This window comes from Erithacus rubecula (genome assembly GCF_903797595.1).
Source record: "Erithacus rubecula genome assembly, chromosome: 4".
Classification (NCBI taxonomy): domain Eukaryota; kingdom Metazoa; phylum Chordata; class Aves; order Passeriformes; family Muscicapidae; genus Erithacus; species Erithacus rubecula.
Window position 1 is genome coordinate 2,942,099 of NC_136686.1, and position 12,349 is coordinate 2,954,447.

Sequence of the window (12,349 nt, forward strand, 5' to 3'; positions counted from 1 at the left end):
CAAGCGGAGGAGTTATTATTTATATTGCCTCCGTAAGAAGATTTCAGGCGCAGCAGCAGCTTTGCCTGCCCTGACAAGCAACAAGTGCACGGAAGGCCATAAACAAGACCCACTTACGGTGCTCTTGACCCACTTAGAGCGCCCGGCCGGCCTCAAGCCTCCCGCCGCACCCGGCCATGCCCCGAGCTCCGCCGTGCCCCGCGGGGAACCCGCCGGCCGCGGGCGCCGCTCGCAGGGCCTAACCCGCCCCGGCCCGGCCCGGCCGCGCCTCCGCCGCTCCCGGCCCCGCCGCCCGCCCCGCCAGCCCGGCCGGGCCCGCCGCTCCCTCCCTCCCGCCGCCCCGCACGGCGGCCGCGCAGCCCGGGCGGCCACCCCCGGCCCGGCGAGCGGCGCCCGGGCCGCGCACACCCCGCGGAGCGCAGCGCGGCCGCGCTCCCCCGGCGCTCGCTCACCTGGCAACGGCCGGCGGAGGTGCTGCCGCCGCCCCCGTCCCGCGGCCGCCGCTGCCGCCGCCGTCGCCGCCCGCCCCGGCCCGGCCGCCGCCTCCTCCGGCCCTACGGCGTCACCATCGCACGAGGCCGCCGCCGCCAATGCGGGACGCGCGGCCGCGGCTGCGCGCCCGGCGCCGGAAGGACGCGCGGAGCGCCCGGCCCGCCCCGGCCCGCGCTCCCGCCGCGCAGCCGCAGCCGCGGTGCTGCCCCTCCCCACGGAACGGGCTCTGTGGGGAGAGAGGGCCGAGGTGCGGGTCCGACCTATGTGTGTGTGTCTGTGTGGGCAGACAACACCGTGTTAGTCAGACCAAGGCACTCAGTGCCGCGTCCATCTGTCCTTAAACACTCAGGGCACTGAGTGCCGTGTCCATTCGAAACACCCAAAACACTGAGTGCCGTGTCCATCTGTCCTCAAACACCCAAAGCACTGAGTGCCGTGTCCATCTGTCCTTAAACACCCAAGACACTCAGTGCCGTGTCCACTCTGTCCCTGAACACCTCCATGGACTGTGACTCCACCGGCTCCTTGGGCAGTTTTTGTAAAGAAGTTTTTCCTCATGTCCAACCTAAGACATCACTCTGTGCTCTCGTCCTGTCGCTGCACCCTCCTGTAGTTGTAAAGAGCCATAAGGTCTCCCCTGAGCCTCGTTTGCTGCAGGCTAAACACCCCAGCTGCCTCAGCTACTCCTTGTAAAGCACGTGTTCCACACTCTTCACCAATTTCATTGCCCTCATCTGGACTTACTCTTAGCACCAAAAAGTTCTTCCTGAACTGAAGGGCCCAGAATTGGACACAGTACTTGAGCGCAGGGGGACAGTCACTGCCCTGGTCCTGCTGGCCACACCACTGCTGATCCAGGCAGGATGCTGCTGGCCTTTTGGCCACCTGGGCAAAACAACCACTCTGTCCCCAGCCTGTATTGCTACATGGGATTGTGGTGGCCGAAGAACAGAAGGGATTGGCAAAGAATGGAGTTTCCAGTCCCCAGCTGGAGGGGGGTTTCACTTTTCACCGCTTCCTGTGTGCCCTGAGCAGACAGCAGCGTCACCATCTTTTCTCAGAATCTGTTTCAGGGGAAACCCCAGCACGTTATGACAGAGATGCCAGCTGTGGGAACAGCCCAGAGCCATCCAGGCACAGACAACACACTGCAGGGAAGGTTCCCAATAGAACGCATACCAGAAAGGACAAAAAGAATCATGATCAGCAGTTGTAAATGCCCCAATAACAATAACCCCCCTATTATAATACAATGATCATACTATGCTCATGCCCTCCATCCATCAGTCTTCTCCTGCAGGACTGAAGCTGTTACTAAAATGTCTTGTTTCCTAGCTCTGTTTAAATGACAGATGAGATCTATAATTTTTTTGCACTAGAAGAGAACACTGAGAGGGGACCTGGATGGGGGTCTGAATGGATCTGAATGGAGGTGCCAAGAGGATGGAGCCAGGCCCTTCTCAGTGATGCCAAGCAATAGGACAAGAAGCAAGAGACAGACACTGATGCACAGGAAATTCCACCTGAATATGAGCAAAAACTTATTTACTGTATGAGTGACCATGCACTGGAACACAATATCCAGAGAGGGTGTGAAATCTCCCTTCAGGGAAATATTCCAGAACCATCTGAATGCAGTCCTGTGTCACATGCTCTGGGATGGCCCTGCTCGAGCAGGGAGGTGGGAGCAGATGATCACTGTGGTCCCTCCCAGCCTGACCCAGTCTCTGATCCTGTGATTCTGTCATTCTGTGGTTGCACACCCCCTGTGTCCAGGGCAGCTGGAGGAGGTGAAGAGGCCCCACAGCACAGGCTGACCTCCCTGCTCTGGGCATGGCACTGGGCAGGGAGGTTACAGCTGGTACAAGACCAGAAGGATGATAAAAACCAGACAGTGTTCCCTGGCCTGGTGTCACAGGAGCTCCTGGCTCGGGTGACAGAGCCCAAACTCCCGTGTCTGGTGTAGAGGCACAGAGGGGGAGCACCAAAGAGAACAAGAATTGCCCTGTTAAGGAATGGGAAGTGTTGGCTGAGCAGCAGGAAAACCTGTGTGACGTGGAGATTTCACCTCCCAAAATAGTGTCCTCGGGGGAAATGGTGGAAACCCTACACCTACTTGTTTTAGAGTGAGACCAGTCAAAACATGAAGGGAACACTGCTCTGTTAGAGGACAACCTTAGCAATTGCCAGGGAGAATAACTGGATGATTTGGAGAGCCTGTCTGTAATTTGTGTGACTCTATGTACTTTAATGCTTTGCTGAGCCACACTCCAATCAACACACCTGTCCTCAAACCCAGAAATTTTAGCTCATATCAGTGAGTGTGAGACAGTTAACAGAAGCAAAATTATCCCTGTAAATCAATATTTGAGTTGTTTGGATCCCTAATACCCACAAACAATAAATGCAACCTTCCCATTCCTTAAAAACTGTTTCTAAAACTATGATTCCCTATTTTCTCCTTTAAAATATGTCCCATCTCACACATTCATTAAAGTTTTTGTTATTGTGAAGGGAGCAAGGTGGTTACTGAACATTACAGTTGCACTCTAACGCGTATTTATGTTTTCTCTCATCAATCAAAATGCATTTTGACAGCCGTTGGGCAGCAGCATGGGGAGCAGCAGCTGCAGTGGCTGCTCCAGCTCCACCCCGTGCCTGTCAGATGAAGTATTTCCTGCCCTGTCTTTCAGGATTTCTTCTGCAAAATGGTGCTAATGATTGAAAAATATTTTGAGCTTCATTGACGAAAAATATATGTAAAAGCTGCATGTCATTTTCATCTGTCATTTCCTGTCACCATAACTTAATGTGTATGCAGCCAATTAAGAGGGAAAATGAGATAGGAATACTGATTCAATAAATATTAAATAAAAGGAATTTGGGTAATTTATTCTGGTTCAAGAGCCTGGAAATCAAAAAGCAAAGCTGTACCCTGCATTACAGCAAAACAAATTTTCAAAAGCAGAGTTATGTACTGCCTGGGCATTTGCAGCTTGCTAGAAAATGTAGCAGTAATAAAATGTTCATTGCCTTAATTCCTCCAGAATGTGTTTGTCCTATATACACAGCCCTGTGATTTGTGGAAGTTGGCAGGTCATTACTGGTTAACTCTGTTGTTCCCAAGCAGGAGAAAACAAATGTTCCCGTGGCAAATGAAACTGAGACTGGCCAGAATCATCACAGTGAATAAGAGAGAGCTGCCACGCCAAAAAACTGGTCTAGGTGTTTGCTCAGGCCAAGAAGATGCCAAGTACTTGTGCAGTTCCTTGAGGCTGTGGACAATTCTGGGTCACAATTAGCTCCAACAGATGTGAGTCTACCCCACATATTTTCATTTTTTTTCCCCTGAAAGGCAGTGTTGTCCTTGCATGGTAATGCCCCATCCTGCCCATCCCACATAATCTTGATGTTTTGGGAGTCTTGTGAAGGGCTGACACATGCTTATGGCACTCTGGGAAGAGCCACAAGAGAGATGATGATTCAGAATAAAACTGCCTTAGGGTAAGGAAGAGCATGGACCTTTTTTTTTTTTTTTTCCAGGATGTGTGTTACTGCTGCAAGCCTTTAAACTGGATGTTTAAAGTACTGGAATTATTGGAAGTTGGAGGGGCTTCAGAGCCAGCTTGCATTGGGTGGGTAACATGGAGAGCTAACTGTGACACTTAGGGCAGGTGTCCAAGTGTCACAGGGCAGGATTTAGTATTCAGTTCTTTTTATGACTGTTGCATTTTATTACTGCTCACAGGGAGAGCTCCTAACCCTGTTTGCTTCCCCTTTCTCTCTTTCTATCTTCAAGGAAATGCTATCATATAGGTTCATAGCTTTCTGAATTCTAATGAAAAAAAAAAAAACAAAACAACAAAACCAGATCTCCATTGTCATTTAAACAGGGCTAAGAAACAAGACATTTTAGTAACAGCTTCAGGTCCTGATGGATGGAACACGAGTGTGCTGTGATTATTGTATCATACTGGGGGTTTATTATCGTTATTTTGCCATTTAGCACTGCTGATCATAATTCTGTCTTTCCAGGTACGTGTTCTGCTGAGCACAGAAATCTAACCTTTGCTTATGTCTGAGCTGCTTATATTTAGATTTCAGAGCTGGTGTGCTCAGAAGGTGGCCCAGTCCCAAAGCCTGGAGCTGGGACAGGATGCCCACTCGACAATCTGTGCATCCACAAGCCTCTGCAGACAGGGTGTTGGTGCCAGGGAGTCAGAGCATGGCCAGGACAAACATCTGCACCAAGGAGATGGATGCATCTCTGTGTCCCAGGGATTAGACACAGCCTGTGAGAAGGGGATCTGATATTATGTTCACATCTGCCATGTGTCTGTCCTATGACAATCCCTTCACAGCCTGCCCTTCAGTGAACCTGACTATCTGCTAGAAACTATTTAACCTGAAATGTGGTTAAACAAAAGCTAAATGAAAGTTAATGACCATATAAGCACCTGATTCTGGAAAAGCCTTGTGAGAGACACTTGAGAAATGCCCTGTAGTCACTGGAAGGTATTTCCCAAGGTCTCCTTGGGATGTTCTGTGGCTGTGTCAGCAGATGAAAATACTGTCTATATTTCTGTAGCCACAGGTGAAGAGGAATTGCTCCCACAGTGTAATTTAAACCTACTGGGCTTCTCCCTGGATGGGGTCAAGCGAGCAGAGAGACTCCTGCATGTTTGATTTCATATGACTGAACAAGATCTGCTTCATTTGTGCTTTTCTGGAGTCCACAGGGAACAAACTTTGATCCATATAGAAAGTTTAAGTTACACCAATGCTGCATGTCTGGATTCAACGTGGCTGTTTCCTGAACTGCAAAAGGCAGCAGCTGCTCTGCTACACTGAGCAGGCACAGACATTTTGGGGACAAAGAATGTGAGCCTCCAAATTATTCAATTGGCCTCAAGTTCAGCAGTGTTAGAAGGTTCATTTAAATTTTCTCAAAACCCTGACAACTTCTTTTTAGCATGATTAATATCAACTGAAGGTTTCTGTTCAGGCATCAGCTATTGCTTAGCTTACCTTGCAGCAGAGCATACTGAGGCCTCATTCATTCCCACTATAACTTGGGCAGTAGCTGCCAGCTGGAAAATGATGACAGATTTGCATCCTGTTCTGCTCTGTTTAGGAGCCCATGTTCACTGACTTGCAGTAACAGTATATTTGCATAGTGCCTTTAAGCCCAAAATGTTTTAGTTTTACATGACTTAAGGGTGGCCATTTCTATCAGCCTTGAAGTGCAGCGACTTCAGGGTTGGAATGTGGCAGCCCACAGTATATAATAGTTTACTGTGTGAGGATCTTATCCATATGAAGCTGCAGACAGAATTAGAGCAGGCAGAAACCAGGTTGACCTCCCTAAGCCTTACTTCAGCTACAAGATCTTCAATTGCCATAAATAAACAAGCCCTGAGCTGACCTTCCTTGTGTAGCACAGTCCTTCCTCCAGCATTGTCCCAGAATAATGCTCTGGGTGCTGCAGACCCTCCAAGGCTCCTGCTGAGCCCCCCACAACCCCTCCAACCCTGCAAGGTGCTGCTGAGCCTCTCTGTGCCCAATTGAGTGTCCCCCACACAAAGTGGATGCAGCTGTCTGCCTGCCAAAGTTAATTAGCAGAGCACTCAATTAATTAGACCTTCAATTAAACATTTTTTTCAACCATATTTCTCAAATATCCTTACAGAAAAAGGAGGTCTCCTGTTCCTTATTTAATACAGTAGGAGGCTGGAGGTTAAAATGCAAAGAAATTAAGGAACTATCTGAAAATTACAAAGCAGATTATCAGCAGAGCTCAGAATTAAACTTAGCTCCCAGCCCTACATGCTTTTCTATCACTTTGTGCATTAAACAAGTCACAATTTAAAATCCACCACTTTTTGATTTCCAGGGGAAAGAAGCAGTTCTGCTGCAGCTTTATTTTACTTCCTTTGGATTTGTATCAAGCCAATCTGGCCATGCTCTTATTCTATACTTACTACCACCCTATGGAGGTTCTTTTATGTGTGAGTTCCATTGAAATTAAGTTTGAAGCTAGAGTTTAGTGGGATCAACTTTTTGGAAATAAAATTCCCAGAAAATCTAAAATACTGACACCTGGGTCTTGAGAAAAAAAAAAGGGGAGGAAAGAAATCTAATGGTCACTTCTCTCCTATCGCTCTATGGTCCCAGTCCAAGCAGGCTGCCAGAGGTCTGGAATGCTAGGACAAAAGGCCAAAACACATCTTTTTTTCCATCCAGACAACGTTTTAGGTGGAAAAAGGACATATCCAGGGACACCCAGATGAATAGCAGCCCTAACAGTGCCAACTTTTCCGCTCCCAGAGTTGTTTACACCCACAGAATTGATTGTGGTGCCAAACCGCAGGGAGAGAGAGTGGTGACTCCCTAAAATGTGTGGTCTTTATCAGAAAGGCCAGATGAAGTAATTTTGAACTATAAGACACATTAACAATGCCTGAGGGTGTCATACACAAAGAGCTGACACCTTCAAGCACTGATGCAATAAGGATGGACAAGAACATGAGGTGAGGGTAGTGGGAGGAAAGGGGTTTTTTTTCAGATCTATCCAAGGTAGAGCAAATTTTATTACTGGGCTAGAAACAGAGTATCCCAGGAGTGAATAGCTCACACATTTGATCCAATCTTGGGCTCAGTCCAGCTCCCACTGAAGTTTAATGGGAGTTGGATCAGGCCACTGCACTCACATTTTTTCCATGCATGGAAAACTATTTCCGTTACTTTGAATTACAATACCACTGGCTTTGGATTTTATATAATAAAGTAAATCTAGGCCACTGTTTATATTCCAAAAAACTGCATTCTGGGATGCCAGCAAATATATTGCCTGTTGGATTAAAAAAAATAAAATAAAAACTGGACACATTGGTTTAAAAAAACAACAGCTCCTAATTATTAAGCATAATTTCTCTTACTTGTGCTTTTCTGGAGTCCTCAAATATTTGAAGTATGAAAGGTACATATAAATTCTTCTCTGGTGGTTGAAATGGTGGAATCTGTAAAACTGCAATGTTTTATAAGAAACAGAGGTTTAATATAAAAATAATAATCTTCATGACTGGCTCATTGCTCATTGGCATATTTTAAAATTTACAGGGAAAAGAAAAAACAGCACCCTTGCAATGTCAGTAACAAAGCGGATGTACATTAGCAAACCTTTAGATTTTGAGAGTTGGCTTCTCTTGATGGTTCTGACTGCAAATGAACTCTGCAGATGCTGAGAGGTACAGGAAATGTCTTGTGCTACAAACAGCATTTGCTCCCTGCTTCATGAATTGGATTGTACTAAAATCCCAGTGTGGCAAGGTTGATTAGCAGACTTTGGTAATGCCTTCTGCCCTGGTACAGTTTTATTACAGTCTTTTATTACCAAGGAAAAACACAGAGAAGACTTCCACAGTGGACACAGACCCACACTCTGGGAGCAAACCTTCCTATACTTAGCTGATACTGGGGAAGAATACTGCCCTGTGAAACACAGAGCAGCAAAAGAAACAAACCTCACCAAAAATAAAACAAAACACATGTGTACACAAGCAGCAGAGGGGAAGAAATGTCATTGAGGGGTGTTTAATGTTAAAGAGAAACCATATAACTGTGCTGGTGGTGGTGAGGATTTCAGAGATCTGAACAAGGTGACCACCTGCATCCACTTCAGAGAGGAGAACCGGCAGCAGGATGAGGAGAGCAGCCACGTGCATGTGTGCAGTGCTTCTTTCCACTGACAAAATACACTCTGCAACCATCCCTGACACCAGCAGCTTTTCCTCTCTATTGAAAAATTAATTTTCAGCATGGGATTTAAAGGAAAAGAAAAAAAAAGATCCCTCACACACATAGCCACGTGGTTTGGGCTGGGCAGACTTCCCTCAGGCCAGATGGTACAGAAGAGCCAGGTGCTGGCTTCATGGGCACACCCAGGCTGTGCACTGGTCAGCCACAGGTTGACCTTCCTTCCTCACAACAGCAGGCTGTGAACTTTCCTCTACCCCACTGTGGTCTGGGGAGCATCCAGGAATGTGGATTTTAAGCCACACCCTCGTAGCCTTAGCTAATGTGACAAAGCCCTCAGAGGGACCAAGAATCAGTTCCGAATTTCCCAGTGAAGGATTTAAAATCTGAATAGTTAGGACTCACCCACATCTGGCTGTAATTTCCAATATGCAGTACCTATTGCAAAATGCTGAGATTTACTGATCAGAGAGAGAAGAAAGAACCCACTCCTCTTCTTCTCAGTGGCATTCTGTCTGTAATGGAACAGCACATGCTGGTGTGCTTTGCCAGCACCTCCTCAGCTTCTTCACCCTGACTGAAGCATCCGAGGGGAGATGCACCCAAAGACAGATCCCCCAGCAGAACTGAAAGAACATCAAACTACCTGGGGGAAACTCCAAAACCCAAACGTCTCTTAAATAAGCTTCTTTAATTATTATCACCATCTGTTTATTTATACAAATATAAAATATATTTATATAGATTTATATAATATAGATTTGTTGCTTTGGCGGCTCCATTCATTTACAGACGTACTGGTCGACGATCTCTGTGCACTTTTTACACTTGACGTAGCAGCACCAGTGGAACTTGCAGTGGCAGCGCTCCACCTGCACGCTCTTGAACTGGTCGTAGCCCCGGCCGCAGCACATCAGCTCGCAGCCGTCCATGCCCTCCGAGGTCTTGTTGCAGAGCCGCCCCTGCGTGCCCAGCGAGCCCGTGGTCTCGTTGCGCAGGCAGTAGTCCGGGCTGGGGTCCACGTACACCAGGTCCTCCTGGGTGGGCATGTTGAAGCGGTTGTTGACCAGCTCCAGCTTGCCCTTGCGGCTGATCCTCATGGCGGCGGCGCTGTCGTACTTCTCCTTGAGCAGGTCGCCCACCTTGCGGAAGTCGGCCAGCTGCAGCCAGCAGGTCTTGAGGCTGCACGAGCCCGAGACGCCGTGGCACTTGCAGGCCACGTCCGCCAGCTTGTACACGGCCTGCGGGGAGAGGGACGGGTCAGGCAGAGCCGCGCTCCCGCTGCACCGGCAGCTGCTCCCTCACCGCCAGCCCGCCGTGTGCAGCTGCTCTCACCAGCCCACAACTGCTGCTGTTTCGCCCTTCAGAGGAGACAAAGGTCTGCTCCTCCCCCTGTTGTGACTGCTGTGTTCCCGTTCCCTAAATATTGCTATTTCTGCCCAGACCGCCTGCAAACACTTCCTCACCCCACCTTCTTTCCCTCTGGCAGATTTCTGACAGCAGGGCCAGGAGCAGGAGCCCTCTTTGCGTGGACTCTGGGAATTCCCCACCTCACAGACCACCATGGTGTGGCATGTTTTTCCCATTCAGTGCTGCAAAAAGGGAAGACACCCGGGAACCAGCCCATTTCCTATTGCCTGCACCAGGACTCGATGCTGTTGTTACAGGGACACATCTGCATCCTCTGGAAATAAATCCACACCCTCTCCCTTCACCTCTGCCGAGAGGAGCTCGTGCAGGGGCAGTGTCCAGAGAGAGGCGGGCAGGGGTGCTGGTGCACACATGGATGCATCCCCCTGGAAGGCAGTTGGAGCCCTGGCTGCCTTCCTGCGCCATCTCGTGCCCAGCTCTCTCCACTAGCAGGGCTGTCACCAGGCAGAACAGCCAGCATTTCAACAGCACACACGAGCTTCCCGTGCTGCCTTTTCCCAGACACTCCCAGCTACATTTTCAGGAGACTGCGGGGGCTGGAGATGCATCAAACCCCTGGAAATCCAGCATCAAAGTTAGCAAAAGGGTCTTGAAAATTCAGAGTGTAAAACCCTCATCAGAGCAAGCACAGGATGTAAAGGGAAATTTTTACTCTCCTCCTCTCCACCCTAGCTGGAAGGTGAGAGAAATACTGAGGAATAAAAACCAAGGAAAGTAAACTGAAATGCAGGTTGGGTTTGTTCTTCCTGTTCACTTCAGAGACAGGCACACCAGTGCAATGCTATCAGCTCTCTGACACTGACAGAGCTTGCCAAGCAAGAGCTGGGCATGCCCTCACCATCAGAGCTACTCTGTGTTACAGCAGCTTGATCCCCCAGCCCTTGGCTCCTCATCCTCTCACCATCAGGCTCACATCTGCTCTCCCAAGACCATCCTGCATCCTGCAGTGCTTCTGCCAGATCCTGCATGCCAAGCAGAGAGGTTTGGCATTGGCTGCAAAATTACCACCAGCTGCATGTGATGGGGGAGAGCAAGGAAAATGAGAACAAAACAGAGTGCTCTGAAAGAGATGGTGATGTGTCTCCCAGCTAGGTTTTCTGCTGAAAAAAAGCAGCCAAACACAGAGGTTCTTTTTTGCCTCACTCACTGACACAGAAAGCTTCCCAGCTCTCTGCTTTCATGTGCCAAGGTGATTAAGGCAATTGAGCACACTGAAAGCAAAAGCCTCTGCCTACAACAACGTTCTGGACCAGCAGGGAGAGGTCAGAGTTCTCCTGCAACAACTGGTTGCTCCTTGCTTAGCTAATGTCTAGTGCTTTTGACAGCTAGTGAAGATTCAATTTGGCTTAATGGCTAAATCACATGGAGGCCAATCCAGCTCCTGAGAAAGTCAATGGAGTGAGTCCTTAAAACTGAAAAGCTTTGGTTCTGCTCCTCAGAGCTCAGTTTACCGAGGCAATCCCTCACGGTGCAATGTAGCAGCTACAAGCTGGGAGTTAAGCACTTGTCTTGGATCAAACTACCACTGCAGAGGACCAACCACACTGTTACTTAAGGATTCCTGCTGTACAATGACCAGACAGGCTACAGCTGAATTTCCTGAGCACCAGACACTTACTATATCCTCACTGCACTGCCAGCCTGCTTGTTATAAGCCTGTGTTAGCACTTCTTGCTTATGGTTCTGTCAAATCCCAGGCCACTCATGCCTCCCTTGCCCTTGCATGTGTTTTTATGAAGTATTATGATTCTTCCTAATCCTGGGCTTTGTTCCTTTAGAAAAACACTGCAACTCAATCCCCCTCAGTGAATGTCATGGGAATGAATTCACTCTGACTTGGCTTTCGGCAACTGATGCTCAAAACATCTGGCCCGTGTGGGCAGGAACTGCTGTGGGGAAGGCAAATGCTACCAGTGATCACAGGTGAGCATGGTGGAGCCAACCATAGCCTCAGTTGCTAAATGACTCTCCCACTCTCCCCCTTCACTGACAAGATGAGGAGAAAGCAGAGGAAACTGGAGAATTCCTCTCTGACCAGGCTCGGGTCAAGGTAAAGAATAACAGACCCCACATGCAGTTCTGAGGGCAGGATCTGATCGATGGCCATGCCACTTAAACAGGTTGAAAATGCCTCTAATGGAAGGGCTTAAAGCCCCTTCCCATAAGCCCAAGTTCTCTTCCAATTCTTTTAGTGCAGGAATGGGAACAGGAAGAGAATTAATGGGTAATTCCTATGTGGTCAATTAGCCAGACCCCCTTCCAGGCTCTTCTGGCAGTGGCTGGAGTGACTGATGACTGAAGGCTGCCATATGCTGGCTGGGTAAACAGCATGGAAGGACTGACTGCCACAGTCTGCCAGACAGAGTGACAGATAAGGAAGGGGGGCAATAAGAGAGGCTAATGGAGACCAATTGGAAGAAAAGACAGATGGAAGGAAAGGACATCTTGAGATAACAGCCAAAGACAAACAAACAAGAGCAATAAAGCCAGAAGCCACCAACACAAGGACTAAGACGTGGAGTGAAGGGGTGATGGGGTCAGGACTGCCTGAAAGATAAAAGACCTTTAATTCCCTCCTGTCCCCCCCCAGCTCTTTCTGAGCACCACTGAGAGGAGGGACAATCCTCTCTTGAATCTCAGCATTCAAGGAGAACTTTCTCACTTACAGGAA

General features: G+C 48.7%; 2 protein-coding genes across 5 annotated transcripts in view; both read right to left on the reverse strand.

The window, feature by feature from the left end:
* Positions 1-616, reverse strand: part of ADIPOR2 (adiponectin receptor 2) — a 43,750-nt gene extending 43,134 nt beyond the window's left edge. The window contains exon 1 of one of the 2 annotated variants that reach the window (XM_079303379.1): positions 453-616. The gene's annotated coding sequence lies outside the window, so the exon portion shown is untranslated. Of the gene's footprint in view, positions 1-117; positions 258-452 lie in introns of those variants that run through there. The other variant, XM_079303380.1, reaches the window with a different exon arrangement.
* Positions 617-8,919: 8,303 nt separating this feature from the next.
* Positions 8,920-12,349, reverse strand: part of WNT5B (Wnt family member 5B) — a 64,783-nt gene continuing 61,353 nt past the window's right edge. For all 3 annotated transcript variants that reach the window (XM_079303764.1, XM_079303766.1, XM_079303765.1), the window contains one exon: positions 8,920-9,488. In XM_079303764.1, the coding sequence (XP_079159890.1) occupies positions 9,030-9,488 (459 nt within the window). In that variant the 3' untranslated portion in view covers positions 8,920-9,029. The remainder of the gene's footprint in view (positions 9,489-12,349) is intronic.